We start from the raw sequence: 20555 nt of genomic DNA on the forward strand, positions 1-20555 counted from the left end.
CTACTATCTCTGACCCTGGGTCTACTGGTGCCATAAAATTAAGGTACTGCTTAACTTGTTCTGGATAGACAGTTGCAGACTTTGGAGAACTAGAGGGAGGCTACCAGTTACTCATGTTTACTAAATTCAGATTACTCCAGAGCATACAGACCCTGTTTATCCAGTTTTATTTTCATTTAGATTAAGGGTTTATGTAAGACTCTTATTTTCGCTAGTTTCTCATTGCTCACCCTCATAGCTAAGGGGAGAATGTGGAAAGATGATAAATCCTTCCTATGTGTGGCTTATACAATCATAAATGACGTTTGGATAGTTAATGTAACTAAGGAACCCTGGTGGCACAGTGCTTAAGAGCTTGACTGCTCACCAAAAGGCCTGCAGTTGGAATCTACCAGCCACTCCTTGGAAACCCTATGTGGAAGTTCTACTTTGTCTTGTAGGGTCCCTGTGAGTCAGAATCAACTCTATGGCAACGGGTTTGGTTTTGGGTTCTGAATGTAATCAAATTGCCTTAGATGAATACAAGAACTGGAATGAGACCATTTTATAGTGAGTTTGAGTCATCTTCTTTGTCCCTTCAGAATTACAAAGTAGCACTTGGAATAATGTAATTCAATAGTGTAGGTGAAGAAAGGGAGGTAAATGGTTAGGACAGAATATTCTCATATTTTGAATTTGATAAGGTAAAGCCTTTGAGTGAGAGTGTTAATGACAGACATCTGCAATTGGAGACCACACTGCTGAGAGATAGCAGTATGCAGAGACAGACAGATTAAGATAAATGTATCAAGAAACATTACTGTGATACAAATTTTTATACTAATTTTTTTTTTAATTTTATATTGCTATTTAAATATCTAGATCATTTTTTGCTTTCCCACATCATTGATCTGAATATAGGCCATTCAAATACATACTGAATTTAATCACAAACTTTTTTTCACAGACACATAAGAGTTGATTCTTCCAGAAAAATGAGAAATCACACAATGGTGATTGAATTCATCCTGCTGGGAATCCCTGAGACAAAGGGACTAGAGACAGTTCTTTTTTTCCTGTTCTCATCATTATATTTATGTACTCTCTTGGGAAATGTGCTCATCCTTACAGCTATCCTCTCTTCCTCTCAGCTTCACACTCCCATGTATTTTTTCTTGGGAAATCTCTCCATGTTTGACCTGGGTTTCTCCTCAACCACTATTCCCAAGATGCTGTTATACCTCTCAGGGCAGAGCCAGGTTATCTCTTTCCTTGGCTGTGTGGCCCAACTCTTCTTTTACCACTTCTTGGGGAGCACTGAGGGTTTCTTATACACCGTGATGGCCTATGACCGCTTTGTGGCCATATGTCACCCTTTGAGATACAAGGTCATCATGAACCACAGATTCTGCTCTGTCTTGGCCACAGGAACCTGGATGAGTGGCTGCATCCATGCTATCATCCTAACCTTCCTCACCTTCCAGTTACCCTACTGTGCCTCTAATGAGGTGGGCTACTACTTCTGTGACATCCCTGCAGTCTTAACACTAGCCTGTGGAGATACATCTTTAGCCCAGAGGGTAGGTTTTACAAATGTTGGTCTTCTGTCTCTCATTTGCCTTTTTCTCATCTTTGTCTCCTATATTCACATTGGGATTTCCATATCAAAAATCCGCTCAGCAGAGGGCAGGCAGCGAGCATTCTCCACCTGCAGTGCCCACATCACTGCCATCCTTTGTGTTTATGGGCCAGTCATCATCATCTATCTACAGCCCAACCCCAGCCCGGTGCTTGGTGCTACAGTTCAGATACTGAATAATCTTGTAACCCCCATGTTGAATCCACTGATCTATAGCCTGAGAAATAAGGCTGTAAAATCAGCCCTGAGGAATATGTTATCCAAGAGAAACTTCGTCCTGTAGAAAAAATAAGAAAATCTTAATCCTTGCTGGACAAAGTTTGATTCTCAATTCCTAAGGACAAATTCCCATCTGGAGATCACAAGGCATGTTGAAATGAAATGTGCCCTTAATCAGCCTAGCACTTATGTTTGTTTAATTTTAATAAAATATATATCTGTTTCTATATTATCCTGTATTTTATCACGAAATATATTTCATAGAATCACTTAGCAGACATTGAATTGATTCTTGTATATGGAAATTCTTTCCCAGCACCAGCACCCCAAAACTTATACCTTAGTTCTATCAATCTTTGAAAAACTTAAGAGGGGGCATTTGTTTTCTCTGGGTCTCTGTTAAAAGTGTATTCACATATATCTAGAGGGAAGAGAGAATGGAAAGAGCAAAATGAAATTCAAGAAAGCTTAGCTTAATACAGAGTATCAGAATTCTAGACTCTTTCTTTTGGACAGTATAATCTCCTATTTTCTGTCAATCAAATACCCAAATTCAAACTGACTTAATGCTTAAGATTTTTGTAGCATCCGTGTTACCTTTCCACTTATTTGGAATCTAGATACTCCTTGGATAACTGGATCCCTGGAAGGCTATGAAGCTACATCACTTCTTATCAGCTCCTAGAAGAATCTGCTTCTGTTTAATCTCACGTCTTTAACTTTTGTAAAAGGTGGCCAAGAAAAAAGAGTTTAAATATGTTACTGTGTTTTTTAAATGAGAAAACTTATGTATTTATGTGTCTATCATACACAGCTCATGTTGCTATATTCATTTAAATTAAGGTAGGAATAATAAATTTGTCTACTTATGGGAAAGATTACATTTCTTCCTTTCTCATAATAAGATCTATGTAAATTGATTTGCTTCCTTTATAGTCTATGCTCCAGGATGCCGAGGAAAATAATGTAAATTTTATTTATAGAAACTATGTTGAATTTTATAACTAACTTATTCTCATTCTTCCTTTTCTCACTTTGTTTTCACTTTTCCTTTACATGTTACTAAAAAGGTGCTTATGGCTTTTCTCGTAAGCCATGTTATGTCTAATTTTGGAAATAAGCAGGGAATAAATAATGCACTAAAAATAAATGAATAAATAAAGCTATATTTTAGAAGTAAACTAAAATGCTTCGTAAGGGAATGTTTTTTGTCTTTCTGACCTTCAATTTCTGTCTATTGATGCAGGTGATTGAAAAATCAGTTCACTGTGTGGAAACTATGAAGCATCACACTTGAGTGTGGACTAAGCTACTAAAAAAAAAAAATTTTTTTTTCTACTAGAGAATACAAAACAGGTTCCAGTGACAGGAGATGGTAGTCATCAGTTCGTTCCGTTTTGTTGTATAAGAATCTCTAACTTGAGCTACTGTAATTGCACTACACAAGAAACTAGGCAGTCAATCCTGTTAGAAATCAAACGGACACTAAGCCAGTTGCAAGCAACCTTAGTGACACTGAAGGTCCTTCCAGATAAGCAACAACTGGATTGAAAAATTAAACATGTCAAATATTAAATGATAAAATGTGAATATCTCCTTAATGTATACATCAAACAATTTAATAACTATCCATTAGAGCAGGATGATTATGATCTTAAATATTCTGCAGGATGAGTAACCCAGGAGTCAATGGGGCGCCTTGTTTTGGTGCCTAGTTATCTCTTTCTTCTTCTAGACTCCAAGGATTTATGCTAATTGCTTTCCGTCTTTCTATATGTAAACACCTGTGCTTTCTTCCCTGTACTCTGCTTTTTGGCAGGCAAATGGTTAAGTAGACAACGTTTCACAACCTCCACTTTTCTGTTCTTTAATAACACACACCCACCACAACACACACTTTTTGCTTTAAGCATTTTATCACTTGTCAGTACAAAGAAAGGGATGGTGATACAAAGAATAACAAATACTTGCAGAGTTCCAATGGTTTAGAAAATTTCCCCAAATCTTACCCTAATAATTTTTCTACAGTATGCATTAAAATGTAACTCCATCTGTTCCTGACTTCCTTATCTCTCCCAAATTCTGTACCTCCCATTCAAGGTTTAGGTTTAGAGGCTAATAGCTTGGTCTCAGAAATTTCTTTCATAATGGAAGAACCAAAACTAGAAATCAAGACTTCTCATTTGCACTTTAGCTCTCTTTCTACTCCACGAACTTACAATGCCAACTTAGAAAATTATGGATGAACTTCCTACAACAAACTGGTTATTCTACAGACAAGTCACCATAGGAATAAAAGTATTAAATAAAAAACAACTAAGTTTGTTGTAGAAGAATTGTGTCTATTGAAACAGATTTTTACTGCTCCTAACATGATATATAAAAGCTTTTATGTGTCAAAATATATGTTACACAAAGGAATAATTTTATAAATATTCACTAGATTTTTTTTCTGATGAAGCATCACTAAAAAAAAAAAATTGAGTTTTCTTTTAATTTAGACATAATTTCAGACTTAAAGTTACAAAGTAGATTTTAAAAAGTCTATGTATACCCTTTACTCAGATTCCTAAAGTGTTACCATTGTATTATATATGCTTATTCTCTCTGCTTTTTTTTTTTTTTTTCTGAACCAGGGTAACTTGGGGACATGATGAGCTGCAGACAGCGCGGCTTTTCGCTCATACCTGACTTAGATTGTGTTTCCTAAAAAATAACGACACCCGTACAATTGACAAAATCAGAAAATTAACAGTGATCAGATACTCTTATCAAATTACAGACCTTCTTCAGATTTCACCGATTTTCCTAATAATGCCTTTTATAGTAAAAGAAATTCCAGGATTATGTATTGCAATAAGGGTGCCATTTCTCTTTGATTTCCTTTCATATATAGTAGCTCCTGACTCATCTTTTGTATTCTACGTCACTGATCTTTTTGAGTTTTTCCCTGGTATTTTGTAGAATGGATCCATGGTGGTACAGTGGTTAAGAGCTACAGCTGTTAACTGAAAATATCAGCAGTTCGAATCCACCAGGTGCCCCCTGGAAATCCTATGTGGCATTTCTGCTCTGATCTGTAGGGTCCCTGTGAGTCAAAATTGCATCACAGCGACAGGTTTTTTGTTTTGTTGTAGAATTTCCCTCAACTTGAGTTCATCTGATATTTCTCCTGATTGGATTTGGGTTATGAATTTTTACCAGGATTAACTCAGAAATGATGCTGTTTTTCTCATTATATCGTATTAGGAGGTAGTTCTCTGTGGATTTTTCCCATTAGTAGTGAGGTTTTTTTTTTTTTTTTTTTTTAGTGAGGTTGGTTAAGGTGATGTCTGCCAGGTTCCTCAACTGCAAAGTTACTGTTTAACTCTTTGTAATTAATAATAATCTTTTTTTGTGTGTGGAGGGGGCTATTTTCATAGTATATAAATATTCTCTTACTCTTTGAATTTCTACCTGCTAGTTTAAGCATCCACGAAAGATTCTTACCTGAATTCCTTTTTATTATGGTTGTTGCCAAGCTGCGGTTTTCCAACGTCACCATTCCTTCTACATTTATTAATTGACTTTAACTAAAAGGAAGGGCTTCTCCGCCTCCCCTATTTATTTATGCATTTACATTTAAAATGGCATTCCAACAAACTGAATAAAGCATATGACACCTATCTGAGAAAGGCTGTCAGGTGGAATCATGGAAAGAGATAGCTGTATTTGGAGATCATCTCTCACTGGGGAAGGAGTGTCCCTCTTAGGAGAGGAGATGTAAAGGATATCAAAGGAAGACTCCTGCGCTGGACTAGATGACTTCTAAGTTCCCTTCAACTCTGAAATATTAGTTCTGTGATTCCAGAAGGCTGTCTCTTAACATGTGGATCAACTTATCTGATTGAAGAAAGTGGGGTAGGGATAGAAGAAGGAATGTAAATGGGAGATGATAATGGGATAGAAAGGATTTTTTTTTTTTCCCCTCTTGGCATGAAATCATTGCTGAATTAGCCAAGAAATAAAATGCAATTCCAACCTCCACCTGCTTGGTACCCACTAGTTACATATATTAAATATGAAAGACTAGACAAGACCACCAGTCAAGCAACCTACAGGATTTATTGATTTTTAAGGATATAGAAGATGAGTGACACAATCAGGATATATTCCAGAGATATCAACAACATTTTTTCAAGACAAAGGATACAAACTTCCTGGACCTAACTCTCACCAAAGAACACAGAGCCGTTGATAATACAGGAATGAGTAAGTTTACATGAGAGCCTCTTGAATCCATACTGATTCCCTTCAGACCCAGACTAATGTAGCACATAAGACTAGACAATTGCTGTATATGTATGCTACCAACTACCTCAGGCTGGCCCAGGTATATCTTGTCAGTCTCAGCATTATTCAAGTTCACAATATGATTATCCAATTGAGAACACTTCGACACATACAAAGTGCTCGACAATTTCCCTTAGACTCTGCAGTTCATGTTCTCCGGTCTGAGGACATTCCTGAACCAGCTGCTGCAGAACTAGAAAAGGAATCAGCTTTCTAGAATTCTTGAGGAATCACGTCAAGAATTTCCCATCCATTTCACTGAGCACTTGGTCTTAGTCTACACTCTTACACCACCCAGTGCTGTTTGGAATTTCCCTTTTTCTACAAAACAAAATTGTCCTCTACTCTGTACTTGCCAGAAGCCTGAAAGTCCAATGACCTGAGACAATTAAATACAGACTAACGCAGAACTTCCAAAACATGGTGGCTTTGCCTATTAACATTTTAATGTTAAATCTTCATAGATTTCCCTAAGTTGCCACCTTGAGCACATGATATGAAATAACTTTGTGTAAAATCTACCTAAATGGGCTAGAAACAGTTAAATGGCAAACCCCTAACCTAACAGTTTGGCCATAGTTGCAGGGAATGGATGATGGGGAATGCGTGATATGTGTCATACAGCCAACCCTGGAGCAAATCCTTTCTGTACACTGGAAGAGATTTTTAGCCTGGGAGAATACAAAGCCATCAACATTGCCTGTTGTTGTTAGCTGCCCTCAAGTTGGACCTGACTCATGACAATCCCATGCACAACGGAACAAAACACTGCCCAGTCCTGAACCATCCCAATGATCAGTTGCAGATTAGACAATTGAGGTCCATAGGGTTTTCACAGCTGTGACCTTTCAGAAGTAGATTATCAGACTTTTCTTCCCAGGCACCTGTGAGTGGGTTCAAACTGCCAAACCTTCAGTTAGTAGCCCAGTGTTTAACTTTTTTTTGCCAGTAAAAAAACCACCCAGTGCCATCGAGTCCAGTAGGGAGTTACAAATGTGGGGTACCCTGATAATAAGAGAAGTTTGAAAGACTGTACTTAAATCATAATTGGTATGACAGAACCACAAGAATCAAAAGACATAGAAAGTAATAAGCTAAATGCATGCATACATATTTTTATTTATTACATATTTATCGATTTCCTATTATGCACAAGGTTTAGGAGCCGGGGGTACAGAGGTGAATCAAATGAATATGGGCTCTCTCTTTAGGAGCATACATTAAAGAAGAAGTGAGCCTTAAGTAAAACTTGGAAACTATGCTTGTTACCACTGCAAATTCCCAAATATTACAATTGTAGGAATATCTGAAATTCCCCAATCAAAGAGAGGAAGATCTATAGGTGGATTCACCCCCAGCATATTGACAACCTAATACTATCATACATCTTTTAATGGAATATTGCTCCCAGTTGGATTTTAAATTCAAATTTACAGTGTATAGGCTCCAGTGAACCTGCACAGACTAAAGGGCATCTTTACAGGCTGGCATCAAGATTTTCTCCTTCCTCTCATGTTTTCTCTGTCTACACTCCCACCCCCTGAAACCTGTAGTCTCTCATATGGTTTTTGGCTGCCACAGCACCTGGGTTGAAATAGTACCATATACTGGGTCCTGGGAATATTATTTTCCTTGGGATGTTGCTATATGGCTAAGAATTTGCTTTTGTTTTTAATTTTTTAGGTACAGAACAAGGAGCTCTTGGCTGCCACCTAATGTCAGCTGATGTGACAGTCTGCTTCCATAAAGACTACAACCTTGGAAACCCTATGGGGCAGTTCTACTCTGCTCTACAGGGTCGCTATGAGTCAGAATACACGCAAAGGAATTTCTTTTTGGTACGGAGCTGGTATTGTGAAAATGGCATACATCCACTTGGAAAAGTGAAAATTAACTAAGAGCCTCTGTAAGCCTCAATGAGACCTGGTGGTACAAGGTTAAGTACTCAGCTGCTAACATAAATGTTGGCTGTAGAAACCCACCTCACAACTCTGCAGGAGAGACTTGGTGATTTGCTCCCATAAAGATTATAGCCTAGAAAACCCTAGGTGGTTGTTCTACTCTGTCACATGGGGTCACTATGAGTCAAAAATAGACTTAATGGCATCTAACAATAACAAAGGAGCCTCACCCATTTCATTACGGAGAGCTCAGAATTCAGCCACAGAAAAGGAACATTCCCATGATCCTGAAAAAGGTGCCTCCATCTTAGAAAAAGATGAATATGAAATTATGCAGGGCAGGATTTAGGGCTCTTAATTTCTTTGCACTTTAATGTACAATAAAAAAGGTATTTCAAATGTGTATTTTAGTTTTTTCTGCAAATTTAATAATAAGAAAAATTCATAGTCACAGTGGATAGTTATATGCAGATTCATTTTGTTAACACTATATTATTTGGCATATTTTAACATGCCTTTGAGTGCTCATTTCATAGCTTGTTCTGTTGAGCTATACTGAATACCATGACTAGACAAAACCTGTGATGAGAAATAGATTAGAAAGTGCATTTTTGGCTAAGAGTTCAGTTTGACCTTTACATTAAGTCAATGTTTGCTCTTTTCTGAGGAGAGACACAGAAGACTGCCTGCTTCTCCTCCATAATCTCTTCCATGATCTCAAATCTACTCAGCTCTCTCTGAGTTGCTTGGCAACCAGCTGGCGGATGTTTGTGTCTCTCTCTCCCCTCAGCAGAAGGTGGAGGACAAAAGAAGACGTTGCTGCATTATTAATCCAGCTTTATTAGCAATAAAACTAATATCATATTTTGATCCTCAATAGGATCTTTATATTTGCTCATCAATTGTCAGTACTCAGAGGTGAGGAAGTGGACAGAAAGTGATTGGGCTCTCTCAACATATATTATTGTATTATTTTATCCTCAGGTTGTTACGATATTTCACACAGGCAAAGTTACTTATAAGTGAATGGATGGATTTATGAAATACAATGCCATAACTTTGAAACTCTTCCTAATTTCAGCCTAACATAAAGAAAAATCACGAATGCTCTCCTGGTACACACCAAGCTAAGCTTTATACTGAACACATAACAAAAAGAGTAATTCTCCTTCAATCATCAGAGCCTCTTTGAGTGATAGAAGCTATTGCCCAAGAGAAATGAGCATCTACCCTCCTCTCTTCCATTTTTTGAGTAATGCCATTACGACATGCTCTGTCAGGGACTAAGGGCCTGCCTTAAGTTTTTACCCTTCCACTTAGCAGGTCATCCATTAAGTCCCATCTGGCCATGTCATCAGGAAAGACCAATAGCTAGAAAAAGACATCATGGTTAATAAAGAACAGGATCAGCAAAAATGAAGGAAATCCTCAATGAGAAGGATTGATACAATAGATGCAACAGTGGGCTCAAACATATCAAAGATCATGGAGATAGGGCAGGACTGGACAACTTATTTTTCTTTAATTTTTATTCTGCTTTAAGTGAAAGTTTACAAATCAAGTCATTCTCTCACACAAAAACTTACATACACCTTGCTACATACTCCCAATTGCTCTCCCCCTAATGAGACAGCCCACTCCCTCCCTCCACTCTCTCTTTTCATGTCCATTTTGCCAGCTTCTAACCCCCTCTACCCTCTCATCTCCCCTCCAGGCAGGAGATGCCAACATAGTCTCAAGTATCTACCTGATCCAAGAAGCTCACTCCTCACCAGCATCCCTCTCCAACCGATTGTCCAGGACTGGACAACTTTTCATTCTGTTATAGGTAAGGTTGCTATGGGTTGGAGCTGGCTCAGTGGTAACTAAAAAAACAACAAACTGTATTTCTTAATTATTTGTTCTTAATTATCACTTGCCTTTCCTAGATATCATGCCCTTAAAAAAAAAAAAATTTTTTTTTTTATCACACATCAGTGGTCCCCTAAATGGAATCCCTACCACACTCTCATCCAACTCCAGCCATCTGTCCACACTGATTCATATTACCTTTTGGAACAAACACCATCTGATTATGCTGCTCACCAATGGCTCTCTACTGCCCTCAGTATGAAATGCAAACTTGATAGCATATCCTTTAAGGCCTTTCATGGCCTGACCCCTGCAATCCTTCGTACTCACATCCCCGTTACTTCTCTCTTCATCCTCTTGACTTCAAAGGCATGAAACTGAGTTCTGTTTCCTCAAACTCCCTGTGCTCTGGGTCTCAGAAGGTTTGATAAACCAGCATAAATTCTCCAATTCAGACTCTTCTAAAACGGCACTTTTTCCATAATCTCGATACTGGAGAAGTGACTTCTCCTCTGAGTCTGTCTAGCTTGTATATGTTGTTATTGACAGTCTTCCTTCAGCAGCATACTCTAAAGATAATGAGAAATACAGACCTGCATTTAGTTCCCAGAGACACTACTTACTGGCTGTGGGAAATTGAGCCTATTACATCCTGGGCCTCAGTTTTCTCCTTTTCAGTTCTCCGTAATAGCACTTCCTCATCTGGATGTGGACAGGCTTAGATAATATCAGTTAAGTACCCATTCTACTGCTGGCTCATAGAAGATAAAACTGATTCTTAAGCATTTATTCCCTTTTCTCTTCTTCTTAGCTAGGGTATGAGATCCTTGATGAAACTGTACATCTCCGATGCCTAACACAATGTCTTCACATAAATGCTTGACAGAGTAAAGAAATGTGCCATTAATAAATACATTCATAAACTAGTATCAACCAACAAACATTTATTGATTAATTATGATGTTCAAGGAATTAATCTGTGTGCTTTCAGATTTACAAAGCAACTCAAAATTTGCTTTGAATAAAAGATGAGCTCATACAAAATGAACATAACTAGCATGGCAATTATACTATTATACATAGTTACACTAGCCAATTAAATGATTCTGCCAATAATCAGGGTCTCCAATTAAAACTGATTTTACAAGGAAATTATTTCCGTTTGTTACATTAGGCAAGACTTTCCTTTCACAGACTCCTGTTACTGACTTCTCTCTAAAAGGAGAAAGCACAAAGTGATGCCTGAGTTAACCCTTTTGTGAATGGCCAAGGGCTGGAGGCACCATTTTATTATCCGGTTCTTATCTTTTTTAACGATATATCCTCTTGGAAAATGCTGTCTTTGGGGGCTTTTGTTTGGTCCTTTGGACTTCATGCTGTGTATATATTTTTCTCTTCTTTGAAAAACTTCTATGTGTTTGAGGTGAGCTTTTCTTCAATGAATGTTTACCTTTCACGGCAGAAAAATGCTATCTACTTTCAGGGTTCTGCCAGCCGTGTTTTCTTCTCTTGTTACCTGTGCTGCCCTGAGATTTTCCTATACACATTGATGCAGTGTCAACAGCTTGTTGCCATTGGTTACCCACAGCCATTTATGATCACCAAGATCCACAAACTGCATTGGCTACAAAATTAGTGTTTGCACATGAGAGATTTACAAGGCTCTGACTCAACAGCTAACTTAAAGACATTCAGAGAACCAAAGAGGAAAGTTTAAATTTGTGCCCAGGGGTGCATATAGTGACCAGGAAATTTTTCAGCCTCTGGGATTTATTAAGAAGCTGCTGGTACCCCTGACAGTGTATGCTGCCACAAGGCAGGGACCTTTACTGACTGTTTGAAATGGAAGAAATGGGTGTATGCCACAAATTACTGTTTTTACGGAAGATTGTATGAGGTGCCCGAGTTTTTGGTAGGAACAGTACACATTTTGAAAATTTATATTTGTAATACATATGTATCAATAGACCAGGGTGGGAAATCTGATGTATAATTAGTGGTACTTCATATGTACCACTAAACACTTAGGGTAGGCTGTGGAAGGGGGCAAGGAAAAAAAAAATCCATATTACCTACCAAAAAATTCAGATACTCTCAATGATTCAGCATGCTTCCATTAATGAAGACACATGGTATCAACAAGCAATTCAAAGCAGAAAATAATTGAGTCACCAAAGGATTAAACAAACTGGTGGGGAGACAGTTGTTGGAGATGGAATGATGAATGTTGGGGTGAGACCCATTCTTATGGGTAGGGGTAAAGCTTTCTAGAAATTTGATTATTAGTTATATGACAGAGCTAGAAGAAGAATTTTCAGAAGGATGTGGGCCAAAGACTGTGAAGAAAGATTTAGAGCTGGGAACATCCAAAAGGAAGAGATTCCTCTGCAAAGAGTTTAACTTCTTGGGTGAATTTCCCTTACACTATGAAAAAATAATATTGAGGTGTATATTTTATTAAAAAATAAAATAAAAACTTCCTGTGGCATAAATCTCTTTATTTTACACATAAAACTTCTGATGTACCTTCACAGTCCTATATGTGATATTATAAAGAAAAGGAAACAGGAAAGGGAAGTGTGGCCTCCCCTGCAGGGGCGGAGTGGAGCTTAACACCCGGACTGTTAAACTCCCCTCCAGGTCCTGAGATGTCTGAATGGATCACACTCTCACACAAAGAACATACAAAACTGACAATACGAAAAGCATATTCTGAAGTTTCCTAGCTTCTGTGCAAAGTTCCAAGGATTCTCAGAGTGACCAGAACCTGATTGTTGAGACTGCTTATTATACAATCTATATAATTAATATGATCCAGTTGCAACAAGAATAGAAACAAGTCATACACCTGTGAAGGATCCACGTGATTAACAAGGAATGCCAGCTTCCCTGTGCTGAGGAGTCCTCACCCATCCTGCCTTACATCTGACAACAAGGCAGGGCTTATGCAGTGGTGGGCCAGGAAGCTGTGCCCAGGTTATTTTATAAGTTCTAATTAAGAAGGCATATGTATGCTGTTTATGCTGTGCTTCCTATGCTGCATCATGTCTTTTTTTAAATTAAAAAATATATATGTATTGAGGTTTTTTATGTATATATATATGTGGCAAACAAAGTGTCTGTCAATTCAACATATTTTACATACACAATTCAGTGACATTGGTTACATTCATCACACTGTCCAACCATCATCACTCTCAATTTCCAAATCCCTCCATCACCCTTAACAGAAGCTCAGTAACCCCTAAGCGTTGGCTCCTTCTTTCCCCCTCCTTCCTAACCCTTGTAACCATTAGTAAATTTTGATCTCTATACATTTTCTATTCTAGGTATTTCATATAAGTAAGATCACAGGTTCCTCAAAAAGTTAAACAGAGAACTACCATATGATCCAGTAATTCCACTCCTAGGTATATAACCAAAAGAACTGAAAGAAGGATCACAACAAGATATTTGTACAGTAACATTTATTGCCGCACTATTTACAGTAGCCAAAAGGTGGAAACAATCTAAATATCTGTCAACAGATGAATGATCAAAAAAATCAAACCCATTGCTATCGAGTTGATTCTGACTCATAGCAACCAATAGAAGAGAGTAGTACTACCCCACAGGGTTTCCAAGGAGCCTCTGGTGGATTCAAACTGCCAACTTTTGGTTAGCTCTTAACCACTGTGCTGTAAGCCACCAGGGCTCCCTAACAGAAGCAAAATGTGGTGTGTGTATATATATATATACACAACGGAATATTATTCTGCCATAAAGAGAAACAAAGTTCTAATCATTCTACAACATAAACGAACCTTGAAAATATGCTGAGTGAAATAAGTCAGGCAGAAAAGGACAAATATATGATCCTGCACCATGGCTTAAGCTAGGTAAACTTTGTGTTGAATTGCGTCCTGTGAATTTGTTCATCAGACTGTGATGTCGTTAAAGCTCCTCTGGTGGCAACTCACACATATTCTCTCCTCCAAGAATACTTATTTTGAAAGAGAAACATCCTTTCTAGAGCACCACCTTCAGGAATTCCAGGTGTTAAAATAATCTCAGGGCCATAACATAGATTGGCAGTGAAAAACATCCAATGGTGAGGGAACAACTTCTGGGTAGATAACTGAGAAAATATATTAAAGGCTTCCCTTTGTTAATACATACCTAAGATAACCCAACAAGGGAAAGGGAAGGTTGATGCTTACCTTAGGCTGTGGCCTGAGGAAAACAGAGCTGCAGCACACTGAAAGAAGTTCAAGAGTAGACTTACTATGTTTGCAATTCTCCCTCTTCCTATCACCCAATGTGATGACTATCAGTAGAGTTTCTCAGTGGAAACTACATTGCCTCCATTGAAGACATGGCAAAGATCAGATACTGTTAATGACTGTTGTGGGTCAACAATAACACATCGCCAAAGAACTCTTAATTATTGTAGCAAAATCTATACAGAGACAAAATAAAATTACTATACCCACAACTAGAAAGATGTTCAGATATGAAAACTGACCTAATCACAAGTGACATTAGGACACTGAAAGTGATGAGAGATAAGCAATAAGATGGAAAATGAGATATTTTGTCAAATGTTGAACACTGAAGTAAAATACAGGTCAGTTTCCTCTTATCCATTTAAGAGACACACCCAATTATCTAACACCTCTCTGATGGAGGAAACCTGGTGGTGTAGTGGTTAAGTGCTATGGCTGCTAACCAAAAGGTCGGCAGTTCAAATCTACCAAGCACTCCTTGGAAACCCTATGGTGCAGTTCTATTCTGTCCTGTAGGAATCAACTCGACAGCAATGGGTTTTTTTTTTTTTCTTGATGGAACACAGTTTTTATGATTTCCAGTGGTCTCTTCTCTGGACCCATGCTAGCCTCATGCTCATTAGTAGTGTCTTGTGCCCATTCTTTGATCTGACATTGCTTACTACACAATCTTTTTAAAAATTCTTTAAAGGCCCTAAAGTATCTGCCTGCTATCTGCTTTTATTCCCAGCTCTCACTTTTTACTTTTTCCCACTTAGGTATTTTTTCCTCTGTAAACAAAAAGCTTGAAAAAGATACAAGGTTCACGCTCAAGTGAATCTTACTTACTACTCTGTTTTAATTCTAAACGTTTAACCATTGGTCATTACAGAGTGTGGGGAAAGCAAAAGTATCAAAACCTTATGAAGTTACTATTTATGAATAAAATAAGATAAAAATTCTCTAGGCTTCTGAGAAATGATTGGAAAAAAATACATAACTAAATTGGAATTAAGAAAAATAATTCTACATGAGTAATAATTCTACATGAGTAAGAAACAGAAAAGACCCACAATTAGGATACCCATAAACTGCCATGTTTAACTTTACTCTCAATTGAGACATTTATTTAATAAGGTTAAAACAAAAATTTTATTTTTTTTAATTTAATAAGGTTATTTCACCTAAATATATAATCTCAGCTTTTTTTCTCTGCTTTCTTTAGAAAGGTAAAGTAGTATTGCTATGCTCTGGAATCTTTTCCCAAAATATCTTTGCGTTAAAGTAAAGGCAAATCTTTAATTACTTTTCAAAAAAATTCTGGTGGTCGTAAAGTTTAGGCATAAGCTTTTAAGAAGTGGAGAAGAAAAGAAACTCAAATTTTAAAACCAGGCAATTAGGGGAGATACTAGCAATAAATGAGAGGTGTTTCAAACATGCATGTGAAAGCTGAACAATAAAAAAAGAAGACAGAATAGGAGTTGATGCATTTGTGAAGAATATTGACTATAAAATGAACTGCCAGGAGAACTAACAAACCAGTAGGGATAAAATCAGAATGCTCCTTGAAGGAAAGATGCCAAGACTTTGTCTTGATTACTTTGAGCCTGTCATTAGGAAAGACCAATCCCTAGAAAAGGACATGTTTGGTAGAGTGTCAGCGAAAATGAGGGAAACCTCAGTGAAAGAGATTGACACAGTAGCCACAATAATGGATTCCAACACACCAAAGATCATGAAGATGACACAGAACCTTGTAATTTTTTTCCCGTTATACATACAGTCACCATGAGTTGGAGCCCAGTAGATGACAACTAACAACAACAAGTAGTTTGAAAGGAAGAAAATTTTAGATCTCCTTTCCCATAGGTACGCATTCAAGAAGATATGGCAAGGAAACCAAAGAGTGTTGCCCCCTTCTGTTTGGTTACACTACTCATGTTCTTCTAAGAGCCAAAGGTGAAATAAAGTATAGAGCCCAGTAGCTACTGACTGTGACTTGTGTTAACTTAAAAAGAAGCAAAGACTTTCAAACTCTCTGTTAGAATAAGAAACACACTCTGTTCACAGGTTTATACTATACTTTTACAAATAAAGGAAGAAGAGAATAAGAATTCTGTCTCATAAAAGTGTTTAGAATCTTTACACCTGCAGAAAAATACAAATTTAAGTTTAAATGTTAAAACCAAGGCAACAAATTGTGAACTAAAGCAACCAAATAGAAAACCAGACATTGCAGATGTTAAAAGTTACATTTTAGAGAACGTTTCTCCAGCTCGGGTGTCTTAAAGGTTGCCATTATTAAAGTCACATTTGCAAGAACAAATTTATAAAAATCTAAAACAGAAGTACAGAACATTTTCTCAAGGCTCAGAGTTTTGTGAATGCTTTCATTTATGACTTTATCAAAAGGGGCTTGACAATACAGAACGGTGTTTATTGCTGCAGCAGTGAGGGAAGAGGGAACCTTTCCTCCCTTTCATTTTTCTAAGATTCCTTTTACTAGCAGTTGTTAATAAAAAAGGCAAAATTTTCAAGGCTAATCTCTGTAATTTAACAAGCTAGCACAAGGGGAATCTTAAAACTTTGAATGTGGAAAACAAAAAGGGCAGAAAAAATTAACGAGAAATATGGGCTTAAAATAGTCTGTTTTACTTGTAACCAGGGATTAAAAGAGGTGAGAAAGCAGCCTCAGGTTTGTCTCAACATCTTGGCTTTGGAGAAGAGAGGGGAAGATATATACAGAGAATTTTTTTTTTTTTCTCCTTAAGGAAAAGCAAAACCGAAAATAAAAATAAATAAAGAAACGAAAGAGGGAGAATAAAGGAAAAAAAGATGGGCAATGGGAAACCAGAAGAGAGAAAACAGAAAGGAAATGGAAAAGCTTCTGTAGAAGCAATTCTGTTTCTACCTTGAAACTGTTCAAAGTAATCAAAACTCGGCAAAATTTGAACAGAAGGTTTATTCTGAGGAGTTTTTCTACGTGCATATAGGGAGACCATTTGGATTCCATAAAAAGGAAGAAGCTAGGTCTGAGGTTTACAAAGAGAAGAAAAAAAAAGAGGAGGGAGAAATATAGAAGATCAACCATTGGTTAATCTTAACGTGATTGATTGAACCCAGCCCTCTTCCTTTTACTGAGATCAATGGATATCAGGTTACAAGATGGTCTCTGACCCTCCACCCAAGCGTATCTTTTGAAATTCAAATTCAGTTTATTTACCTTCCAACAAGAAAGAAAGAATTAGTAACACTGGGTAAAAGAAAAGCCACCAGCAGTGGGTTAATTTTAGTTAGGAATTTCTTTAAAGTGAATATTGGTTTCATGGGTAAGAAAATTCCAAAATCAGAGAAAGGTATTTGCTATCAATTCATCTCTTTGACAGAACTAAATAAGACAAAATGACTCTTGCTTCTCTCTTTTTGTTGCCAGGTGGAATCTGCTTGACTAGTATTGGCCAAGAAATGAGTCATTGAGGTGGGAGAGCAGAAAAGGCACCTTTATTTGATTGCATGAGGAAAGGTGGCAGTCGGAGCTGCTGCCACCAAGACTGCTCATCTAGGGGGAGGGGAAAGGTTATTTCTAAGGGGTTTACAGGTAGGGAGCTCATACAGGTTACCTCAGCAACATTCCTAATCATACCTCGCAGGCACAATGGGGTTTACATAGAACTTGATGCATCTCCAGGATTGTTATGGGGCAGGTCAAGCAAAGGAACTAGGATTCTGATGCGGAGCTGCTTGAGGCAGGGGAATTTCCCACAGCCTGGGGATCTCTTCTTTATTCCCTAATTTTCAGTCAGTGTACATTTTACCAACATTTATGTCCAAGGAATAGTCATAATATCCTCCAGGAAATTCCCTTTATTCTGTTTCCTTTTATTGAAGCTAAAATTCATATCATATTTATCATATTATCATCACACAATTTTCTAGGCTAAAATTACTGGGGCTCCTTGATAAAGGAGGTCAAGCTCATTCTGTGATGAAGAAAATGCTTTATTCCCTTCTCTAGTATCGCTATGAATTGGCATCAACTCCATGGTTTTTAGTAACAGAGAGGGGAGTAATGAGGGTATGTGCTGGAGCAGACAGTGGGCAATAGCATAGGAGCAGCTCATTTGCAGTCTGTAAGTGTAATGCATTGTCCTGTGACCTTCACAATTCATATTTCCATCAAGTTTTTTGCTACCTAAATTACTTCTTGCATCCAATCTCTGCTATCACACACACAGAAACTAGTGGCTGGCTGGTGGTGGTGGTGGTTGCCTTTAACTTGATTCTGAATCATGGCGACCCCACGTGTACAGAGTAGAGCTGCTCCATAGAGTTTTCCAGGCTGTGACCTTTCGGAAGCAGATGGCCAAACCTGTCTTCGAGCCAAACCTTTTTGTCTGGTGTTGAACAGAAAAATTAATAACAGGTGTCTTATTTTGATTTTAAGATTTTTCTTACCCATGAAATCAAACATTCTCTTTTAAAGAAATTCCTGGCCAAAATCAGTCCACCAGCCAATTTTTGGTTCACCCTAAGTTGCAAATCCTTTCTTTTCTGTTTGAAGCCAGGCTTACTAAATTTGAATCTCAAAAGATATGGTTGGGTGGAGAGGTAGAGACTACCTTGTGAACTGAAACCCACTGATGTCAGTAAAAGAGGGAGGGTAGGGTTCAATCATGTTAAAACTAGCCAAAGGTTGATCTATATTTCTTCCTCATCTTCTCTTTCTAAGACTCATTGTACCTACCTTCTTTGAGCCATTTGCTTTTTCTGGAGTCAAAATGTCCTTCCTATATGCATATAGAATAGCTGCTCAGAATAAAGCTTATGTTCAAATTTCAGTGAGTTTTGATTATTTTTGATACTCAAAATCAAAACTGTTGCCATCAAGTCTGGCTCACAGCAACTCCATAGGACAGGAGCAGCTGGTGTATTTGAACTGCCAACCTTCAAGTTAGCAGCTGTAGTTCTTGAGCACTTAATTGTTTGTGCTACATTGGGCCTCCTATATATAGTGGCACCCCCCATTTTAAAGTGATCGTGACTAGCTATTTGAAGCTGTTGCTCTCAAAAGACATTCACACATAGTGGTGCCATCAGAAAACCAGAGCATCACAGATTTTGCTCACACGGTCTAATCATCATTTCAACCATTCTTTCCCCCATCAGTTCAGTCCCAGAATCTTTATTGCTGCCAACTCAGTCAGAATCTATTTGACAGCAACAGGTTTGGATTTTTTTTTTGTTTTAAACAGTTCATAGAGGAATCTAGGTTGTGTTCACCCTGATAGTGACATCTGCTGGCCAGTGTGGGGGGTTTCACTGTGATTTAGAAGCCAATCTGAAGGCAGGATTCAAAACCTAAAGTAGTACTGGAAATAAAAGTAATTGCCTCACCAAAATCAGAAATTAGAAGGTCCCTGTACATGCCCGTCTCCCAACTACGGTCAGCTTCCTCTAAATAAGTTACTAAAAAAAAAATAAGTTTCTAGAGCTGTGAAAAATTTTTAGATGTTCCCAACCCATGTTCTGGTCTTATCTCTTTGTTTTATAAATGTTGGAAACCAAGGCCATCCAAGTACTATGACTTGTCTGGGGCCACACAGAGTATTATTAGTGGAACCACTGTTAGTACCTTGGTATTTTGCTAATTCATAATTAACTGCTTTTTGCATTACACCATATGGGAAAAGGCATTTCTAGTCTTTCTAGCTTTCTCATCTGAGACCACTATACAAGATCACTGTTACACTGTGTACCATATTGTACGCAAATAGCACACACCTTCTATGTTTGTTTGCTAAAAGCTTCCTCCCCTCTTCATTTTCATAAGTGCTGCCATGGTGACTTTTTTATATGTTGCTGTAAAATATTAGGATAGCACACTTACAAAAATACTTGCTGGGGGTAGAAGGAGAGGTTAGCAAACAAATGTAGAAGGCATGCCTTATTTACACAAAAATAGGGTACACCCCTCTGCCTTAGGAACAGTAAAGTCACACACATACACACACATGCACATTGTCACAAAAAAGTGTTCTCCTTAAATCAGAAATCTTCCTGAAACAAATAAAACACTCTAAAAGTTGGAAAACCTATGAAAATAAAAATTATTAAACAATAATTATAATCTTTACTTTGAACTTTTCCTATTCTAACAAGAGCATCCTAACGCCTTCAGTGAATAAATATCTCAGAACTAAATAGAGTGAAAAAAAAGAGTAATAGCCTCATTTTTTGTATGAATAAATTTATTTATAACTCCATTTTGCTGAGGTTAACAGAAGCTGAAATCCTTGGAGTGTGCAAAAGACCAGGTGACTCTGAAAGATAGAAATCTTTCCTTGCATGCATAGATATCACACAGAATAATTTTATGCATGTCGCTAAAAG

The 20555-nt window shown here is 37.6% G+C and overlaps 1 protein-coding gene across 1 annotated transcript; it reads left to right on the top strand.

The window, feature by feature from the left end:
* Positions 1–465: 465 nt before the first annotated feature.
* LOC100677035 (putative olfactory receptor 10D4) lies at positions 466–1901 on the top strand. Its single transcript, XM_023541558.2, has one exon. The coding sequence runs from the start codon at positions 975–977 to the stop codon at positions 1899–1901; it is 927 nt and encodes a 308-aa protein (XP_023397326.2). The 5' UTR covers positions 466–974.
* The last annotated feature ends 18654 nt before the right edge of the window (positions 1902–20555 follow it).

This window comes from Loxodonta africana, chromosome 15, assembly GCF_030014295.1.
Source record: "Loxodonta africana isolate mLoxAfr1 chromosome 15, mLoxAfr1.hap2, whole genome shotgun sequence".
NCBI lineage: Eukaryota > Metazoa > Chordata > Mammalia > Proboscidea > Elephantidae > Loxodonta > Loxodonta africana.

Bases quoted from the DNA above. Each gene is read 5' to 3' on its own strand.
- LOC100677035 (XM_023541558.2), top strand. From the start codon at position 975: ATGAGAAATCACACAATGGTGATTGAATTCATCCTGCTGGGAATCCCT.